This window comes from Carettochelys insculpta, chromosome 29, assembly GCF_033958435.1.
Source record: "Carettochelys insculpta isolate YL-2023 chromosome 29, ASM3395843v1, whole genome shotgun sequence".
Taxonomy (NCBI): Eukaryota; Metazoa; Chordata; order Testudines; family Carettochelyidae; genus Carettochelys; species Carettochelys insculpta.
The window spans coordinates 11739995-11756893 of record NC_134165.1 but is presented as its reverse complement, the minus strand read 5'-3'; the positions used below and the strand labels follow the sequence as shown (position 1 = coordinate 11756893).

The 16899-nt window shown below is 50.8% G+C and overlaps 2 protein-coding genes across 7 annotated transcripts in view; one reads left to right on the top strand and one right to left on the bottom strand.

Annotated features, from left to right (window-relative positions):
- PFKM (phosphofructokinase, muscle) overlaps positions 1–7651 on the bottom strand; it is a 48664-nt gene extending 41013 nt beyond the window's left edge. Inside the window, exon 1 of the mRNA XM_074979468.1 lies at positions 7502–7651. Coding sequence (XP_074835569.1) covers positions 7502–7625 — 124 coding nt within the window. The 5' untranslated portion in view covers positions 7626–7651. The remainder of the gene's footprint in view (positions 1–7501) is intronic.
- Positions 7652–11315: 3664 nt separating this feature from the next.
- Positions 11316–16899, top strand: part of SENP1 (SUMO specific peptidase 1) — a 36866-nt gene continuing 31282 nt past the window's right edge. For 5 of the 6 annotated variants that reach the window (XR_012642795.1, XR_012642796.1, XM_074980052.1 and 2 more), the window contains exons 1-3: positions 11316–11438; positions 15090–15139; positions 16759–16889. Coding sequence is in view for 4 of the 6 variants with exons in the window: in XM_074980052.1 (XP_074836153.1) it covers positions 15136–15139; positions 16759–16889 (135 nt within the window). In the remaining 2 variants the exon portion in view is untranslated. Of the gene's footprint in view, positions 11439–15089; positions 15140–15329; positions 15369–16758; positions 16890–16899 lie in introns of all 6 variants that reach the window. The other variant, XM_074980053.1, reaches the window with a different exon arrangement.

Here is a 16899-nt window from a genome sequence, read left to right as displayed (position 1 = left end):
AAAAAAAAATCTCTAATATTAATTAAAACAAAAAAACCTTCAAGTAGCACTTTAAAGACTAACAAAATAATTTATTAGGTGATGAGCTTTCGTGGGATAGACCCACTTCTTCAGGCCATAGCCAGACCAGAGCAGACTCAATGTTTAAGGCACAGAGAACCAAAAACAGTAATCAAGAAGGACAAATCAGAAAAAAAATGATCAAGTATGCATACTTGGCTTAATCTAAGTCTTGACTCCCTCCCCCGCCTTCTGCCCCGCTGCTCTCTGATTTGCTCACCTTGATAATTTTTTTCTGATTTGTCAACCTTGATTACTGTTTTTGGTTCTCTGTGCCTTAAATATTGAGTCTGCTCTGGTCTGGCTATGGTCTGAAGAAGTGGGTCTGTCCCATGAAAGCTCATCACCTAATAAATTATTTTGTCCATCTTTAAAGTGCTACTGGACTGGTTTTTTGTTTTGATAGTACATAGCCTAGCACGGCTCCCTCTCTGTTACTATCTAATATTAATTGTTTTCCCAGCAAAATCAGTTTAGAACATTTCCTTGCAGCATTTGTACCCAAAGCTGGTTTTGCACGTCCTTTGTAGTGTGCTTCAAGATCTACCAATGGAAAGCCCTTGATAAGAGCTAGGCGCTGCTAGATTATTGTTCCAGGGCCATGATCCTGCTGGCTAGAGAGTGACATGACTTGCCTATTTCCAACCTGGGGTGAGTTTAAACAGAGGAAATCCAACATCCTAAACAGCGGCAGTTATTCTGTGTGTTGGGGAGTTCACCCAACCCCCAGGTCCCACTATGCTCAGCGCTTTACAGACACCTAAGAGTAGCCACTCCCTGCATGGCATAGGCCGGCACAGAGAGGAGAAGTCACTTGCCTACGGTCTGTGGCAAAGCTGGGACTAGAACTTGTGTCGGTCCCGTAAGTCTCGGCCTGTTCTAGTTTCTAGAGATTTGTACTGGAGCCAGGGAAGCAGACAGGAGTGCTGGAGCCAGGGTAGAGAGTGGGGTGCGTGGGAGGCCCAGCGCAAGGCAGGGAGGTACCAGAAGCTCAGGGCAGAGGTATGGGTGCTGGAGGCTCAGGGAAGGGGGGGTTGTGGGAGGGTGGTTCAGGCAAGGGGGTGCACGAGGCTGAGGGAGGTGTCAGGGGCTCAGGCCAGGGGATGTCAGGGTCTCAGGAGGCTCAGGGCAGGGGCGGGCTGGTGGCAGTGGGGGAAAAGTCAGGGGAGGGACCCTGGGGCTGGGTAACCTTACCTGGCCCCACAGGAGCTCTGGGCTCCCTGTGTAGGATCACAGTTACAGAAACCAGCAGCAGTGCGAGAGATCCCTTGGCTTCTTCCTAGGGGCCACAGGCAACAACCAACACCAGGGACCACATGTAACCTGCCTGGCAATGCCTGGTCCCCAGAGCCTGCCTGCTGCAGCGGGAATCTGACTGGGAGACCGCATTGCGAAGTGGCGAGCCAGCAGGCTCTGAGTAGCAGGCCTCACCGGGGCTTTAAATGGTGCACCCGGCTGGCTTTTGCCAGCGTGGTACACTGCGGCGCAGCCCCTGACTTTCACGCCTGCACATGGCTCCCTTCCTCATCGTAAGGACAGGACAGACAATCCTGTTGGATTTGCAGGATGCTCACCCTGTCTTAGGGTGACCATCCGTCTTGTTTTGGCCAGGAAAGCCCTGTATGTCGGGCGCCAGGAAGGTGTCCCGATTTATTTGAACAAAGAGGCTAACTGCCCTGTATTCGTGAGAGGGAGCAGCTGCCACCCAGTTTCTAGCTCCCCGCAGCTCAGGGGAGCAAGGAACTAGATCAGCACAGCTGCCGCCTGGCTTTCAGCTCCCTGCACCTCGGGAGAGCCAGGAGGAACACCGGCACGGGGAGGTCCTCAGCGAGGCCACAGCCCCATTCCCACTGCCTCACGGCATGGGGCCGCCGGGAACCACGGCTGCCCCCTGTAGCAGGATGGCAGCCCCCACAGGGCAGCCGCTGCCTGAGTAAGGTGACCATCCATCCCATTTTGGCTGGGACAGTCCCCTGTTTCGTGCACCAGGAAGGCATCTTCCCCCTCCATCTCCAGGGTGTCCCATACGTAGCCTAGGGAAATATGGTCACCGTGTCCATACCTCAGCTTCGCACTGGTCAAACGAAGACCATAACCCATCCTTTGCTTAATCTCTTTAGGGACAGGGCTGTTCCAATGTGTCTTTACAGCCCCTGCACCCCACCCACTTGGCTGCTAAGTACAGCTGGAATACATGTAATGGGGCTGCCCCTTTCTTTGTGAGTGGTTAGCCGATACCTGAGGCCTTACTGGGTTGTTTCCATTAGGGCTATGTCTAAATTAGAGGATTTGTCTGTAGATATTATCTTCCAACAAAACTTCTGTTGACAGATTGCGGCCAAACTGCCAAACGGATCGCAACAGAGAATAGCCGGACTGCTTGGCCGCTCTCAGCAAAACAGCCAGCCAGAAGTACAGCAGACAGGGCTGCCCAGCGTCCTGGAAGTCCTGTCTATTGACAGGGGGCCCCCCCGGAACATCCAGACTGGTTTTCTACCTCTGTCAACAGAGGCGTTATACTTTGTGGGGAGCAGGATATGGCTGTCAGCAAAAGTGCTGCGTTCTGTCCATTCGCTGTCAACAGAACCCCTTGGGAATCTGGACACTGCCCCGGTTTTGTTGACAGAAGCCCACGTACGCCTTGCGTGCAATGGGAACAACAATAGGCAGTTTCCTTGCTCACAATCTCCAAGCCCGATCCCTCTACCAGGCCCATGCCTCTGATCCGTCACTCTGTTCCCTCATCCTGACCACTTTGCTTGCCATCTGGTGACCTTCCACCTTACCCACACACAGCTGCAACCAATCAATCCTGTCTGCAGGGTATGCAATCATTTCCAGGGAAACAGCCCCCATCCCGCTCCCCCACCCGACCACAACAAGAAGTCCTGTGGCACCTTATAGACGAATATATTTTGGAGCATAAGCTTTCATGGGCAAAGACCTGCTTTGTCAGATGCAAGAGTGGGGGGAGGGTTCTCAGGAGGATTTAAAAAGGGGATCTCAGTAAAGGGGAGTCCCAGAGCTGACAAGGTCTATTCAGTCAGGGGGGATGTGGCCCATTGTCAGTTGCTAATGTGAAGGTGTGAACATCAAGTGTGGAGAAACAGCTTTTGCAATGGGCCAACTACTCCCAGTCTCCGTTCAATCCTTGGTTGATGGAGTCAAATTTGCAATACTGTTATTGCAGTACGTACCTGGGAGAAGACATGGAGGCAGATAAGTGGCTAATGCAGAGCTGCTTAGTCAGCCATAAGAGAAATAACTCGCAAAGATTCATAGAATCCCCATACATCAAATGGTGAGAAAGCCTTAGCAAAGAGCCCTTGGTGGGGTATGACAAGGGATGCAATTTACCCCTCATCAGAATGGGCTGTCCCTGAACTCCGCATGAGGCACAGAAGACAAGGGCGATGGACACAGAAGCTCTCACGTCTCCAAGTTCCTGGTGCCTCCTAACCCAGTTCCTTAGCAGCATGGCTCCATTAAGCTCCCCAAGAAGTAGCTCCTATTGGGACCCCTGCTTAAATGGTGGAAGGGGGCTCCCCACTGTGGAAATGGGGTGTGTCAGGGGAAGCATTCCCCCTTTCCTTGAGATTCTCCATAGGGGCCAGCATGGTGGTAGCAATTCAGAGCCCCCCACGGGTTTCCCTCCCCCCTGCAGGCCACAGGGAGCCTCACAAACAGGGTGGGAACAGTATGTCACTGCCACAGAGACAGTCGGTCTAGGGCTTACCCGATTCTCCCTCCTGCCAAGTCTCCATAGTCAGAGGGCATCTGGGCCAGGCACCAAGGAGAGCCATCAAGTCAAGCTTCCTAACAAGCATGGGGCTAGGATCTCCCAAGGTAATGCCGAAGCCTCCTGCACCCCCAGACATGCCTCAGTTCAGTCCCTGCTGCAGGGCCTGCTGGCCCCCCATGGTGATGCGGATTGTGAGGTCACTGGGAAGCCCAGACAACTATTATGGTGTTCACAGCTTAAGTTGCCTCCACAGGTTAGACTCCATCTCTCCCAGTGAGGACTGGAGGTTGCTAAAGAGGATTTTTTTTAAACTGCCTCTCAGTTTTGTCCCACAGCCTCCCCTGATTTCCACAGCTGCACTGTCCCCCACAGCTTTGCCACCAGCTCCCCCAAGATCCCTCTGCTCCAGCACCCTGGGCTGCTTGGCCAGGCCCTGTGGTTCTCCCAGTCCCTGTCCCAGCCTGGCCAGTGGTTAAGATGAAGTCCAGTTCTAGCTGCCCCGCCCCACCCCACCATTAAGTTATTAGGTGCTGTGGGTTCTCCATGGCGCTGAGGAACTGGCCTCTAGAGCCAAGGCCCTTATAGGCTCTGTAAGTCCATCAACTTCAATGAACATTAGGTGCCTACATGCCTGTGCGACTCTGGGCCCAGGTGTCTTAGCCTGGTCACTGAAAAACTGAGAAATGCTCATCAGTGGCCACGTGAAACATATTCCACTCCCTAGAGTTGTGAAGGGAAACATCTTCATAGCAAGCAGCAGCAACCTAGATGTTCTGAGGAGCAATTTGAAAGAGAGGGCTTTCCAGAACACTTCCCTGCTCCACCAGCATCTCCCTTCAGCATCCAGCTACTTTGTGGCCATGTATATTCCCCACCCAGGTCCTAAAAAACCCCCCGTAGAAACTTGCCTGGAGTTCCTCATGCAGGGCCACAGCCCCAGCCTCCTTTCCCACAGTGTCTACAGGGATAAGGATCCTGCCTGTGAAAAGGTTAGTGGATGGAGCTGGGTCTCATTAAACTACAGGGCCCAGCTGCCATGTATTAACACATGGTTTCCCAGACTGGGGGTATGTGAAGAAATTCCTTGGGGGGGGGCAAGAGGTGACCCAGCCCCCCCCCCCCATTTCTCCCCCCACACCAAGAAAGAGCCAACCTTTGCTTCGGGCTCTCAGCCCCTGACATTTTATATGGGCAACCTGGTACAGCCACTATAAAAAGCAGGCAGCTGGCAAAGACCCAGGTGGAGCTAGCTGCCTCCTGCAAAGGTAGGTGAGTGTGGCTTGGGGAGGGAAGGGGAGGAGGATAATGGGGTAAGAATCGGGGGGGGCTGGAGGTGCCTGGCTTTGGGGGAGGAGAGGAGAGGAGAGGAGAGGAGAGGAGCTTCAATCCTGTTTGAACGAGGGCACGTGTTTAGGAGAGGGAAAAAAAAAATCCAATCTTGATTTACAAGTTTCCAGTTGAGAAGAATCCACCACAGCCCTGGGAAGCTGATTCAGTGATTAATTGACTTCACTGGTAAAAAAAAAAAACAAAACCCACCTGAGACTTATTCCTAGTTTGAATTTGTCTAGTGCTTTCGAAGGGGGTCTAGGTACCACTACGGGGGATAGTTAACCATACATAGGTGTGTGAGTTGTATTTTAACCACAAGACTCCCTCTCACATCCAGCTCAGACAACCAATGGGGTGGGAATGCAACAATAACCCAATGCAAGCCTGTGTTGTGTTGTAGATAGGCTTTGTCTGAAACAGCTAATTGAACAGTTATCAATATCCACCCTCATTAACAAATCCACCAAAATAGTGATCAGTTTGCTACAAGATAATGAACAGAGGAAAGTTACATTAACTGGCGAACACATTCACTGATGATTCTTCACATCCCCTTGTCTAGGTTGCCTCCCAGGGAAGAGAGGTGGAGATCTGTAGCTTGTCAAACTTGCTGGTTTGCATTTATAACCCTCATTTATTAAGTCCATGCCAGGAGCAAGATTTTCACTGAGCTCCCTTAATGCTCCAAACAGAAGCACTGGGGCTGGTTGAAGGTTTTCCATTTAAAAACTGTTCTTTGATGGAAAATTGGGTTGATTTAAGGTTTTTCTGTGTGAAAATGTTGCCCTTTTTGCAGGGATTTTTGATATTGACTGAAAAACCCGAACACCTGAAATCCAAAGAGGTTTCACGTTTGGGATGAAATATTTCAGGTCTTCCACCATCCCCCACTGAAAGAAGACCAAGATGGTTCAGCTTAGAAAACTGACAGAACCTCCCTGAGCAGGCAGTCCTAGAACCTACCAGCATCTGTATGTTGCTATGATTCCTGGGAGTGGAGTCACATGAAAAATAGGCCAGTGGTTCCCACCCTAGGATTCACAAACCCCTGGGGGTCTGCGAGGGTATGCATTGGGGGGATGGCTGAAGCTGGTGGTCGTGTAGCTGCTGAGAATTGCAAATAAGGGGGTCGACGAGGGTCCATGAAATGAGACAAGAAATAAAAACGATCACAGAAAATAAGTTTTAAATAAATTTCAAAGTTACAATCTATTATTTTTAAATTAAATATCTTCCAGAAATGTTATTAGCTGCTGTCTGAAAATCTAAGTTGTGGTTTCATTTAATGAAGTGCATATAGCAGCTAGAATTGGCTTTGAGGGGGGTCTGCAAATGGTTTATGGGAAGTGCTTGGAGGCCCACAAATGTTCGGGGAAGTGATTGGGGGTCTGCACTAGTGAAGAGGTCGGGAGCCACTGTGCTAGACAGCTTTGAGTCACGGGGAAGGCTGTACCTCTTCTGTCTGGGTCAGATATAAAATCCCAACCTTGCATGCAACCTGCACCTGCCATGGCCGGGCTTTTACTGCACTGAGCACCTAATGGGAGAGTATGTTAACACAGGGCCAGCTGAGTCATCCAGCCCAGTCTCCAGGGATATGCACGTGACCAGATCTCTCTTTATTATCACGGTGATGGAACACATTGGCGAAGCAGCCACCACTCCAGGGCTGGTGGCGTGGTAGGTCCCGGTATCTGGGAAGGGAAAGGCCATTCCACTGACTTCCTTATTTCTAGGAGCAGCAAACTGCCTTTGCACCAAAACACAGAACTCACTGACTGATTATTGGTTTGTCAGGCAAGTATGGCATCAGTCCATAAATAATAATAGGTATGTCCTGCACTGAAATCCCCAAACCCTCCACCTGACTTTCCCACTCCAACATCTCTCCCGGATCATCCATTAACGAGCCATCCTCTCCCACCCTCTGCCCGACTTCCTGCTTCTTCAACCAACCTCAACGAGCCTCTCTGCTTCAGTGAAAGCCTTCTAATGAATGTTCTCCTGGCCCCTTCCATTATTTGCAGTTCTCAGCACATACACGACCACCAGCTTCAACCATCCCCTCCCCCCCGTGCAGACCCAGACCCATTCCACACCAATCCTCTTCATTTCCCCAGTCTCTCCGCATCCCCGATGCATTCCACCCCCTTGCCCTGCATGCATGCTGTTTCCATTCCTTCTGATTATTAAAGGGTTAGATTGCGAAGTTCTTGCTCACTTCCGGTAGCAGCTTACCCCACCAGCAGTCCCATTGTATGCAGCCAGACATTTCCTTGAGGAATAAAGCACTACCGGGTTACAATCTCATTCTTAGCATTCAGCAGCAAATTACTCATCCGCCCGCAAATACCCAACTCCACTGACCTGGCGGCTCCTTTTTTTTCTGGGAGAACGGGAAGCCAGTGAAGAAAAAGAAAACGGCCAAAGCAAGTGACACAGAAATGAAAAGTTTGGACCCAACTACAGAGAGGGCCAATGGAGCCCACATAACCAGAAAGCGCCTGCTGTCCTCCCTTGTATTTATAGACATTATATCAGCCTGCTGGAGCAGCTGCCTCTCCCATGCCTCCCTTTTATTGGCTGATATAAAGGACATGGCCTTACACTGACAAGGTTTGAATCACATTGCCCTGAGAACTAATTTTAAAAAACAAGGCCTGATTCCTCCTCATAGTAAGGCCCCTTTATGTCACTTTAGCTGTGTAGAAGTGCCTTAATGTGGGGTATAAATGTCTCCCCCCATCACCACTGAGAGCACAGAGGGCCACCGTGGCTGATTCTACAACAGCTCTACCGTTATCCCACCGCATAGGAAGCAAATAAGGGAATAGCTGGAGTGCAACACACCGTCCTATAGGAAGCAGATTATAAATTAGGGTAGCCCAGAGGTTGCTCTGATTTACACAGGCAAGGCACAGCCTCAGAATACAGGGAATGCCAAAGTGGTTTCAATTTACCTTCAACCCTCTCCACCCAGGATTCCTGCCTTGAGCACAGAAAAATAACAGAACACTAGCCCTACAAAATGTACTTTATTTCAGTTATAAATGGTTAAGCTCAATGGCTCAGAAGTTAGACAGAATGGCCTCTTGGATTCTCCCTGCAGCACCTACCGTCATGATCCGAACAAACAGCAGGACCGTATGGCATCTTCCATGAACACAAGCTACTCCAATGGGAGTTGGAGCTGTCCATTCATTACATGAAAACAAGCTGCAAGCTAATGGTAGCCCAGATGAGCTAAGGATTTCTGATCATGTAGAAGCAGATAATTAAACACTCCAATTCATGGGCACATCCTTTGCAAGTGGCATGGACAGCTGCTGCAGGCCCGGGGGCAAGATGGAAGGGGAGGGGCCAAGAGCAGGAGGCAGGACTAAGGGCAGTCAGACCTGAGCATTGCCCTGATTGTGTCGCTGGTCCCCCCACCCCCTCCGTGAGAGATGAAGCTGTTTTGCCACAGTGTTTTCAAGGGGCCCGGAGCTCTGGCTACCACTGCTGCCAAAAACTCCAGGCCTGGGAGTAACTACCCCCTTTTCCCCCCGAAGAGAGGGCCTCTCCTCTGCTATCACGTTGTTATGGACTCACAAGTCATACCCATACGTTCCCTGTGAAGTATTCTCTTTCAGTGCAATAACCCCTTTTCGGGACAGGGGAAGGGGGAGATTCCACTCCAGTGTGATGGCCCCTTTCTCAGGGAGCCCACTCTTTCTTAGGGTAGCTTCTCTGCCCCCTTGGACTACACCTCTTGGTGCCTTCAACACCTCTGTCTCTGCAGTGGGCCACCTCAGGGAGCCACTTGCCCTGGACCCCAAGGTCTAAGCAACCAGAAATCACAGGGAGGTGGGGCCCACTTTGGAACACAATGATTATTAGCTAAGTGAAGTTCTTGGTATTCAATGCAATAGCAAAAGTACAGCGCCATTAGCGAGGTTGACGCGCTCAAGAGGAATACTGGAATTTTGCACGTACACAAGCAGCGGGTGACAAGTCGTTTCACGGCCGAGAAGTCACACAAATCTTTTACTTATTCCTGTGAGGTGGGCTTTCGATATAGGAAGACAAACGCTGGATGAAGGCTGGGTCTCGAAGTGTCAAGCATCAAACCCAGATGACCATCTCAAACACAAAAACACGTTGACAGGAAAGTCAGGGCTGAGTGTATCCTCCTTCAAACATAATTACGCAGTCTACTCAGTGCAAAACAATACATGTTATTTTTTTAAATTTGTCTCATTGCAATCCTGGAAACATATCCCCAGTCTGGGAAACCATGTGTTAATACATGGCAGCTGGGTAATGCTATGAGCCACACTCTGCAATTCACTCAACACCTGGCAAGAAAAATAGGCCATTGTGGCCAACAGCACGATGGACACTGAAGGAAACACTAGTTCAAAAATACCCATGGGAAAAACAGTAACTGACAGGATAGTACATAGTGCCTGAAGCCAAAGACCATTTACATATCTATGCCGGGATTTCAGCTTCACAAAGAGGAAGCCGGGCTACAACCTCTTGTTTTACTCCCCAACATGACTGCTGCTTATTATTATTGCTTATTACTTGTGCAATAAAAGCCCAATTTTCTGGCACTCAGGTAACTGGCACATCCAGCTGGGGTTGCCAGCCACAGCTCAGCAGCCCAACCAGGCCCAGCTGCTGCAGGGCCAGTTGCCCACAGCATGGCTGAGGAGGGGACAGAACAGGGCTGCTGCCAGCCCAAGCTTGAATAACCAGCATATTATATTGTCTGGCATCCCCTGTTCCCCAGCGATCCTGGATAATAAAGCTTGTACTACTGTTCTATGATAGACCCAAGAGGTTTATCGTAGGGATAGAAAGACAGTGGTAAGGGTTCCATTGTGCTAGCACTGTATGAAAGTCCCTGCCACAAAGAGCTTGCATTGAAATTGATAGGACAGATAAAAGATGGCAAGAGAGAGGCACAGAGACAAGTGACTTGCCCCAGGTCATACAGCAGGTCAGTGGCAGAGGTGGAAATAGAATCAGGTATTCCACGTAAAGCAGGGAGACATTTTTCAAATGAATAGCTTATTTGTTGGAAAAACACAGTTTCGGTCAACCCCAAACTACAGTAAACGCTCGAGATACATGCAATCAAGTTGATTGCAGATACTTGATACGTGCAATCGAGTTGCGCGTCGTGGGTTTACTCGACTGCCGACCCTCACAGGAGTGGGAAACTCATGTCAAGGGCAGTTCTGCTGTCTCTGACAGACAGCTGCTTCCACCAGCTGGGAGACCTGGCGAACAGACAGAGGCTTGGTGCAGGGCTGGGCGAACCAGTGCTGCAAACAGCTGCCTGCTCCCCCAACCCTCCCCACTTTACCCGACATTCAATGTAGGCAGAGGTCCCGTTGCCCAGAACGCAACCGCCGCGTAAATCGAGGGATTACTGTATATGCGAATTTGCCCTGCTTGGCTTAGGCTGCTAGTCTTATAAAGCCAAAGAGAGCGACAGCGCCACTCTACCCTGGTGATTAAGGCTCCCACCTGGAAGATCAGAGATGTCGATTTCAACCCCTCTTCTCAATCAGGCAGCCAGAAGCTTTGACTGTGTATTTTGCCAGCCTCCTAGGCGAGCGCCTCCCTCACCCAGCTGAACAGCTGTGCCTGCTCCCTGGCCCAAGTGGAAGCTCTTCCACCGGACAGCCCGGGAACAGACTACCCCGCAGGCTCTCCAAGTGTGGGTCAGGCCCCAGAGCCCCATTTTCAGGGCTGGCTCAGACTTGCTGGGGCCAAGGGCCGAAGCTGAGGCCCCACTGCCCAAGGCCAGTGGGGGGGGGGCACTGACCAGGCTGTGACCTTCTCCAACCCCCGCAGCCCTTAGGCTGACCCCCCACACTCCTGGGTCTGGCGCCCAGGGGGCGCCCCCCTTACCCAGCCCCAGCCCCAGCCCCAGCCCCAGCCTGAGCCAGCCGCAATCCTACGCCCGGCCCCCAGGGGGCGCCCCCTTACCCCACACCAGCCCCAGCCCCAGCCTGAGCCAGCCGCAATCCTACGCCCGGCCCCCAGGGGGCGCCCCGGCCCCCGCGGCGAAGCGGCCCCGGCCCTCCCTCGTGCCGGGGCTGCCGCTGGCCCCGCCCCTGGCGCGCGCTCGCGCCTTTCCCGACCTGCCCCGCGCCGACGCGCTCTCTCGAGCGGTACTTCCGTTGCCGCCGCCGGGCTTCCCGCCGCTTCCGGGCGCCGCGTTGCCGGGGTCTGGGCGTCGGTGAGTGCGGCGCTCCCCTGGCTGGCAGGCAGGCGGGCGTCGGGGGCCCGCGCGCTCCGGCTGCCGGTAAGAGCCCGGCCCGTTCCCGGGAGCTCCCGGCGGGCGCTGACCCCCGAGCCCTCGGGGTCCCCTCCCGGCAGCTCCCCTCTTCCCCCCCCGTCGGGGCTTTCAGGGCTCGGGCCCCCCAGGGTCTCCCCTGGCCGGGCTACCCTGGGGTCCCCGCCCCCCTGGGACTCCGCTGGGCTCCCTCAGAGCTGCCGCCGGGCCCGTCTAGGTCCCCCCCGAACCCCGCTGGGCCCCCCTAAAGTCCCCTCCCCCCCCGGACCCTGCCGGGCCCTCTAGGCCTCCCCCCTGCCTTGTCCCCAGGTCCCTCCCCAGTCAGAGCCCGCCGTGCCCTCCGAGGGCCCCCTCCCCGGCAGCGCTTATCCGCCCCTCAGTACCTCCCATGGTGTCCCCCTCCCCTCCTGTCTCCCTTCCCGCACCTGTCAGAAACCCCGATCCTCCTGTGTCTCTCCTGTCCCCAACCCCCCATCCCTCCTCTCAGGCCCTCAGTGTGTCGCCCCTGCCCCCTTGGCTCCCCTCGTCCTCAAATTTCTCCTCCCTCACACCCCCCGCCCCGGGCCAACGTGCTCCTGATGCTTCACGACCCCCCGTGGCTCCCAAGCCTCCCCATAACCTTCACAGCCAGGAACCCCCCTTGTGTCCCACCCTTTGCCAACGTTCTCCTGTCGGATTCTTGTGTCTTCCCCTTTGGACCCCTGCCACGGTAGCTGTGTGCTTCCTCCCTGCCCTGGGCGGTGCCTTTGTCTAGAGTCTTGCGAACGTGCAGGTATTTCTGAGGACCACTTGTGCAGGTAACAGCACAGAGGTGGAGGTGCGTTTTGTTTGTGCACAGGGCTTTGGCATTAAGAGCTGGGCAGGCGGCTGTGAGGAGCGGGGCACAGACCCTCCGCTTGCCCTGGTAGGCAAGGACAGGGGTCAGAGACTGGAGGGTCCATCTCAGCTCCCTATAGCTGCCCTTCTGGCTCTTAGCATGTCTGGGCTGTGGGTCTGAGCCCCTCCCTTTGATTGGTGCTGTGTGGAGGAGAGCCATGCTGACAGTTGGGGGAGCCTAGGTTCCTCCACCTGCTGGGGGAAAGGGACACTGTGAAAAGGCTTCTTGGGCCCATCACCCAGGGCAGGTGGTGTTTGCGTCCCTTCACCTACCCTGGGCAGGGGATCCAAGCTCCCAATGGGTCCTAGTATGGCTCTCTCCAGCCCACATCCAGCAAGAGGGGAAATAGGCAGCTTGGAGCTTAAGCCTGGCCATTGTGAGAGTATCTCTAGAAAGCTGCGGCAGACCCTCTACTTACCCTGGGTTGGGAACCTGAGCTGCTCCTGGGACCCTCCACAGATCTCTCTCCCTGCCCTGGGCCAGGCCAGTGTGTAGCCCAGCAGGGGAGCAGTTGTGGACTTTCCATCTGCCTGTTCTGCAGTGGGGACAGTGAAAGCACCCATTGGCTGTGTTCCCTCTGTTTAGGCTGTCTGTCTCACTTCAGGACAGATGGAGGGTCTGCAACTCTGGGTGAGCTCTCCACCACTGGGGCTCCAGCAGAGTACCTCAGAGCCTCAGCCCGGCTTCCAGTGTAGATCCTTGCAAATCCGCAGATACCTGCATAGCTCTACCTGTCGTCTTTTGCTTTACCATAGGACCCCAAACACACACATACCCCTTAAATTTCACTCTTTTGCTTACAAACATATTCCATGTATTACCTGACAAAACGGGTCTTCGCCCATGAAAGCTTATGCTTCAAAATATCTTGTAGTCTATAACATGCCACAGGATTTGTTGTTTTTGAAGATACAGACTAACTCAGCTACCTCTGATACTTGTCACCCTAGTAGTCTTTCCTGCACACCTGACTATCTCCTCTGTGTAAACCTGAAACCTGCAGTGTATCTCCTTTCCACTGATCGTTTCCGGACCCCACATAAACACAGTAAACTCTTAACAATTCTTGGTATTCCCTTCTTCCTAATCTCTAATCCCTTGCTTTGTGTTTTTCCTTCCCACTTGCTAACATACACTGTGTATCCACCACTATAATTCTTAACATCTCATGTTTTTTTCCCTTCTATAGTAACATCTCCCTCTGTTACCCCCTTTATAGTCCCAACGACCCCTGTCCTGGTGTGGGCACATCCCATTTGCTAACATTGCCCTATGTATCACAGAAGGAGCCGTGTTAGTCTGTATTTTCGGAAACAACAAGAAGGCTTGTGGCACCTTATAGACTCATGCATCTGACGAAGCGGGTCTTTGCTCGTGAAAGCTTATGCCCCAAAATATCTGTTATTCCCCTCTGTTACCCCCACATCTAACATCAGGTAACCCTGATATGTTACCCCCAGTTACTCGCATTCTTTGTTCTACTTTGTATCCCATAATACTTCTTCAGTGTCACTCCCACTCAGCAATTTATCTGTCTCACCTCTAATCTCCAACATCCCCCAGTATATCCCTGCTGCAAATCTTCACTGTAGTTTGTCCGTAATACTTAACTCCTGTAGCATCCTCTGTACCTGCACCTCAGCCAGAGAAGCCAAACACCATCCACACTGTGCTTTGTACTGGACAGAAGTAGGAAAGGAACATGAACATTTATTGTGATGTATTACTAAAAGAGATTTATTACAAAAAGAGAGAATTTCCAACTGAAAGATGTTTTTTTTTTTTCCTTTCTCTTTACAAGAGCTGAAGTGAAAAAGCCCAAGTGGTGATTAATATTGTAAGAACTACATGACTAGGCATGATCAGGAGCTCAGTTTTGTGTCTCAGCACCCCTCTTTAGCTGTATCTTTTGTATAATTCCCAACCAGTATTGATTATTGAATCTTGCAGCAGCTAACCTAGGTCTCTGTTTCAAGTACTAGACCTGCCCATTCTTGCTTAACTTTTGTGAGCTGATGGGATTGCAAGGTGACATGGCAGCTGTCTAGTGGGCACCTGTATGTTGCCTTGCTGCAAATATCTGCATCTTAATATGCAAACATAGTCAATTACCGCTAGGTCCTTTACAAAGCTTTTCTCGTTCAATGCAAATAGGCGTGAGATCGAATCCTTCAGTGTTGGTTCTGTGGCTAGTCTTATTCCATTCTGCACTGGGGAGCAGAGGGCTTGTGTTTTTGGGCGACTGCATACCAGAGAGCCTGCTGACCTACGTTCTTGATGGTGCAAGTGCGATGTGTTACATTTCAGAAGCATTCTGTAGGAGTTTATAGGGGAGTGGGTAACCCACAAGTCAACCAGATGTTCAGCAGACCAAATGAGAAATTGAACTGTCTCAGAAATGAGGGGGATATAGTCCCTAGCATGTAGGAAAGATTGCAACTGACAGTGTTCAGTGCAGAAAAATGGGAGCACAGTGTAACAGACTGAGATGGGTGCTCTGAGACCAAGTTCCATCTCTCTTGCTTTCAGTCAGGGAAAGTTTGGCAATGTCTGTCTGGACATGGCATTCATACTTAATTTGGCTATTTGAGGTCTCTTGTTGTATGAACTGTGTCTATAAATGTGTCTGATGTAGTGGGTCTGTTCCCACAAAAACTTATGCTCTAAAATATCTATTGGTTTGTAAGGTGCCACAGGACTTCTTGGTGTTTTTGCAGATACAGGCTAACACCGCTACCCCTCTGATATGTGCTTATAAACCTGTTCTTTTTGTTGCTTTTCAGTCCCCATGAGTTTGTCATCAGTACCAGTGATGTGAGCAGCCTGGAAATGGGTAAGTGTGTGCACATTTCTGTTAAACTGTGTTAGAGAAGGTGAGCTGTCTTCAGTGTATGTGCAGGACCAAACTCAGTGGGGAATCTGGTGCTGTCTTGACACACCCAGGCCCTGGAATTCTGTGTGGGTCTTGTTTGTGCATAACATCTCATAAGAAACTTGCAGCTAAAATGTTCTTTTTACTGAAGAAGAAGAAGAAGAAGAAGAAGAAGAAAAAGTGTAAAAAGGTGAGTCTCATTTCCAGGCACTTCTGCTGCTTCTAGCTTATGGTATGAAGTAGGAGCGGGCTTGATATGGATAATATAGCACTTCTAATCACAGTTAATTTTTCCTCATGCCATTTAAATTGTATTGAAAGATCAGTACCAAGCTGTATTGTAGGAAATTTAAGAGGAACAAAGGGCCAGATTCTGCTGTAAGTTACACTAGTATAAACTAGGAGTAAATGTACTGAAATCAGTGGTATAAAATGGAGATGCTGTAAGCGAGAGGAGAGTCAGGCCCATAATTATAAGGATAAAAACATCTGGGGTGTTGCAAGACCAGAACTAATGTGTCTTACTCAGGGAGGCGTCCATTGCTTCATGTGGGACTGTTCCACAGTCAGTAGATTTCCTGCTGTTAGGAAGGCTTCCTAACAACCTAAACTTTCTGTCCAGTGTTCCCTCTAATTTTTGCCATCCCTGGGCAATATAAATTCTATGTGTACCGAGGAACGTGTGGATATTCACCACCACATGCTGCCTGCTGTGGGAGCTCTGCTGATCAGCTGGCATCACCTGAATCTCTACTGGGTGGCCGCCCAAGTGCTCAGCTAACAGGGAACACTGTTTCTTGCCCTTAATATTATTTCATTTCCCCTACTTAGTTATTGCCGTATGTTCTACCCTGAGTAATTGCTCTGCTTTCTTGGTGACTACTTCCTTTAATATTAGTATTTCAGTAGTGCCTAGAGGCTCCAACCAAGTTTAGGACTCATTGTGTTTAGACCGCAAACAAACACATTATAATTTCTATTGAGATTGTAAATTCTGTAGGACTTGGAATCTTCTTTTACAATCAAAGTGCAGGAACGGAAACAAAGGCATAGATTTGGTCAAGGCCACATAGCAGGGTTGTGGCTGAGCCAGGAATTAGAACCCCATTGTCCTGATTCCCAGTTCAGTGCCCTACCCATTAGGTCAGGCTGATGCTTATGTTCTGGCACGTAGATGGCTCTTGCCTAGCTAACAACTTTACCATTTAGCAGTGGAAATTGCATAAGAGCTGGGTGGATATTATCATTTTATTATCATTATAAAACTTTTATTGTCTTCCTTAGTCTTTTATATGAGAGGGATAAATGATCTCTGAGGATTAGAAACCAAAAAGAATGCATAACATATTCAGGTATTTTCATGATACCCGAGGATGTTTCCCAGGTATGGCTAAGAGGACTATGCTTTCGGTTTGGGGTTACTTACTTCCTGAGCTTTTGCAATATGCTCAGCTGCTTTTACTGGACCGTTCATTGGCAGTAGCTGAACAGAAACTCTTTTAATGTGAGACACTATGGAAAATCCCTGCTTCCCTTGAGAGCCCCTTGTGAGAAATGCATACAGAGCTGTGTTTTCTCAGATGAGATTGCTGATCCTATGAGGATGGAAGCTGGTGATGCAACGTTGACTAATCACAACTCGATATTCAAGGCCTTTTCTCTACAACAGACAGCTATCCCAGGGAATCAGCTTCCACTGTCTGACAACAAGGTTTGGAATT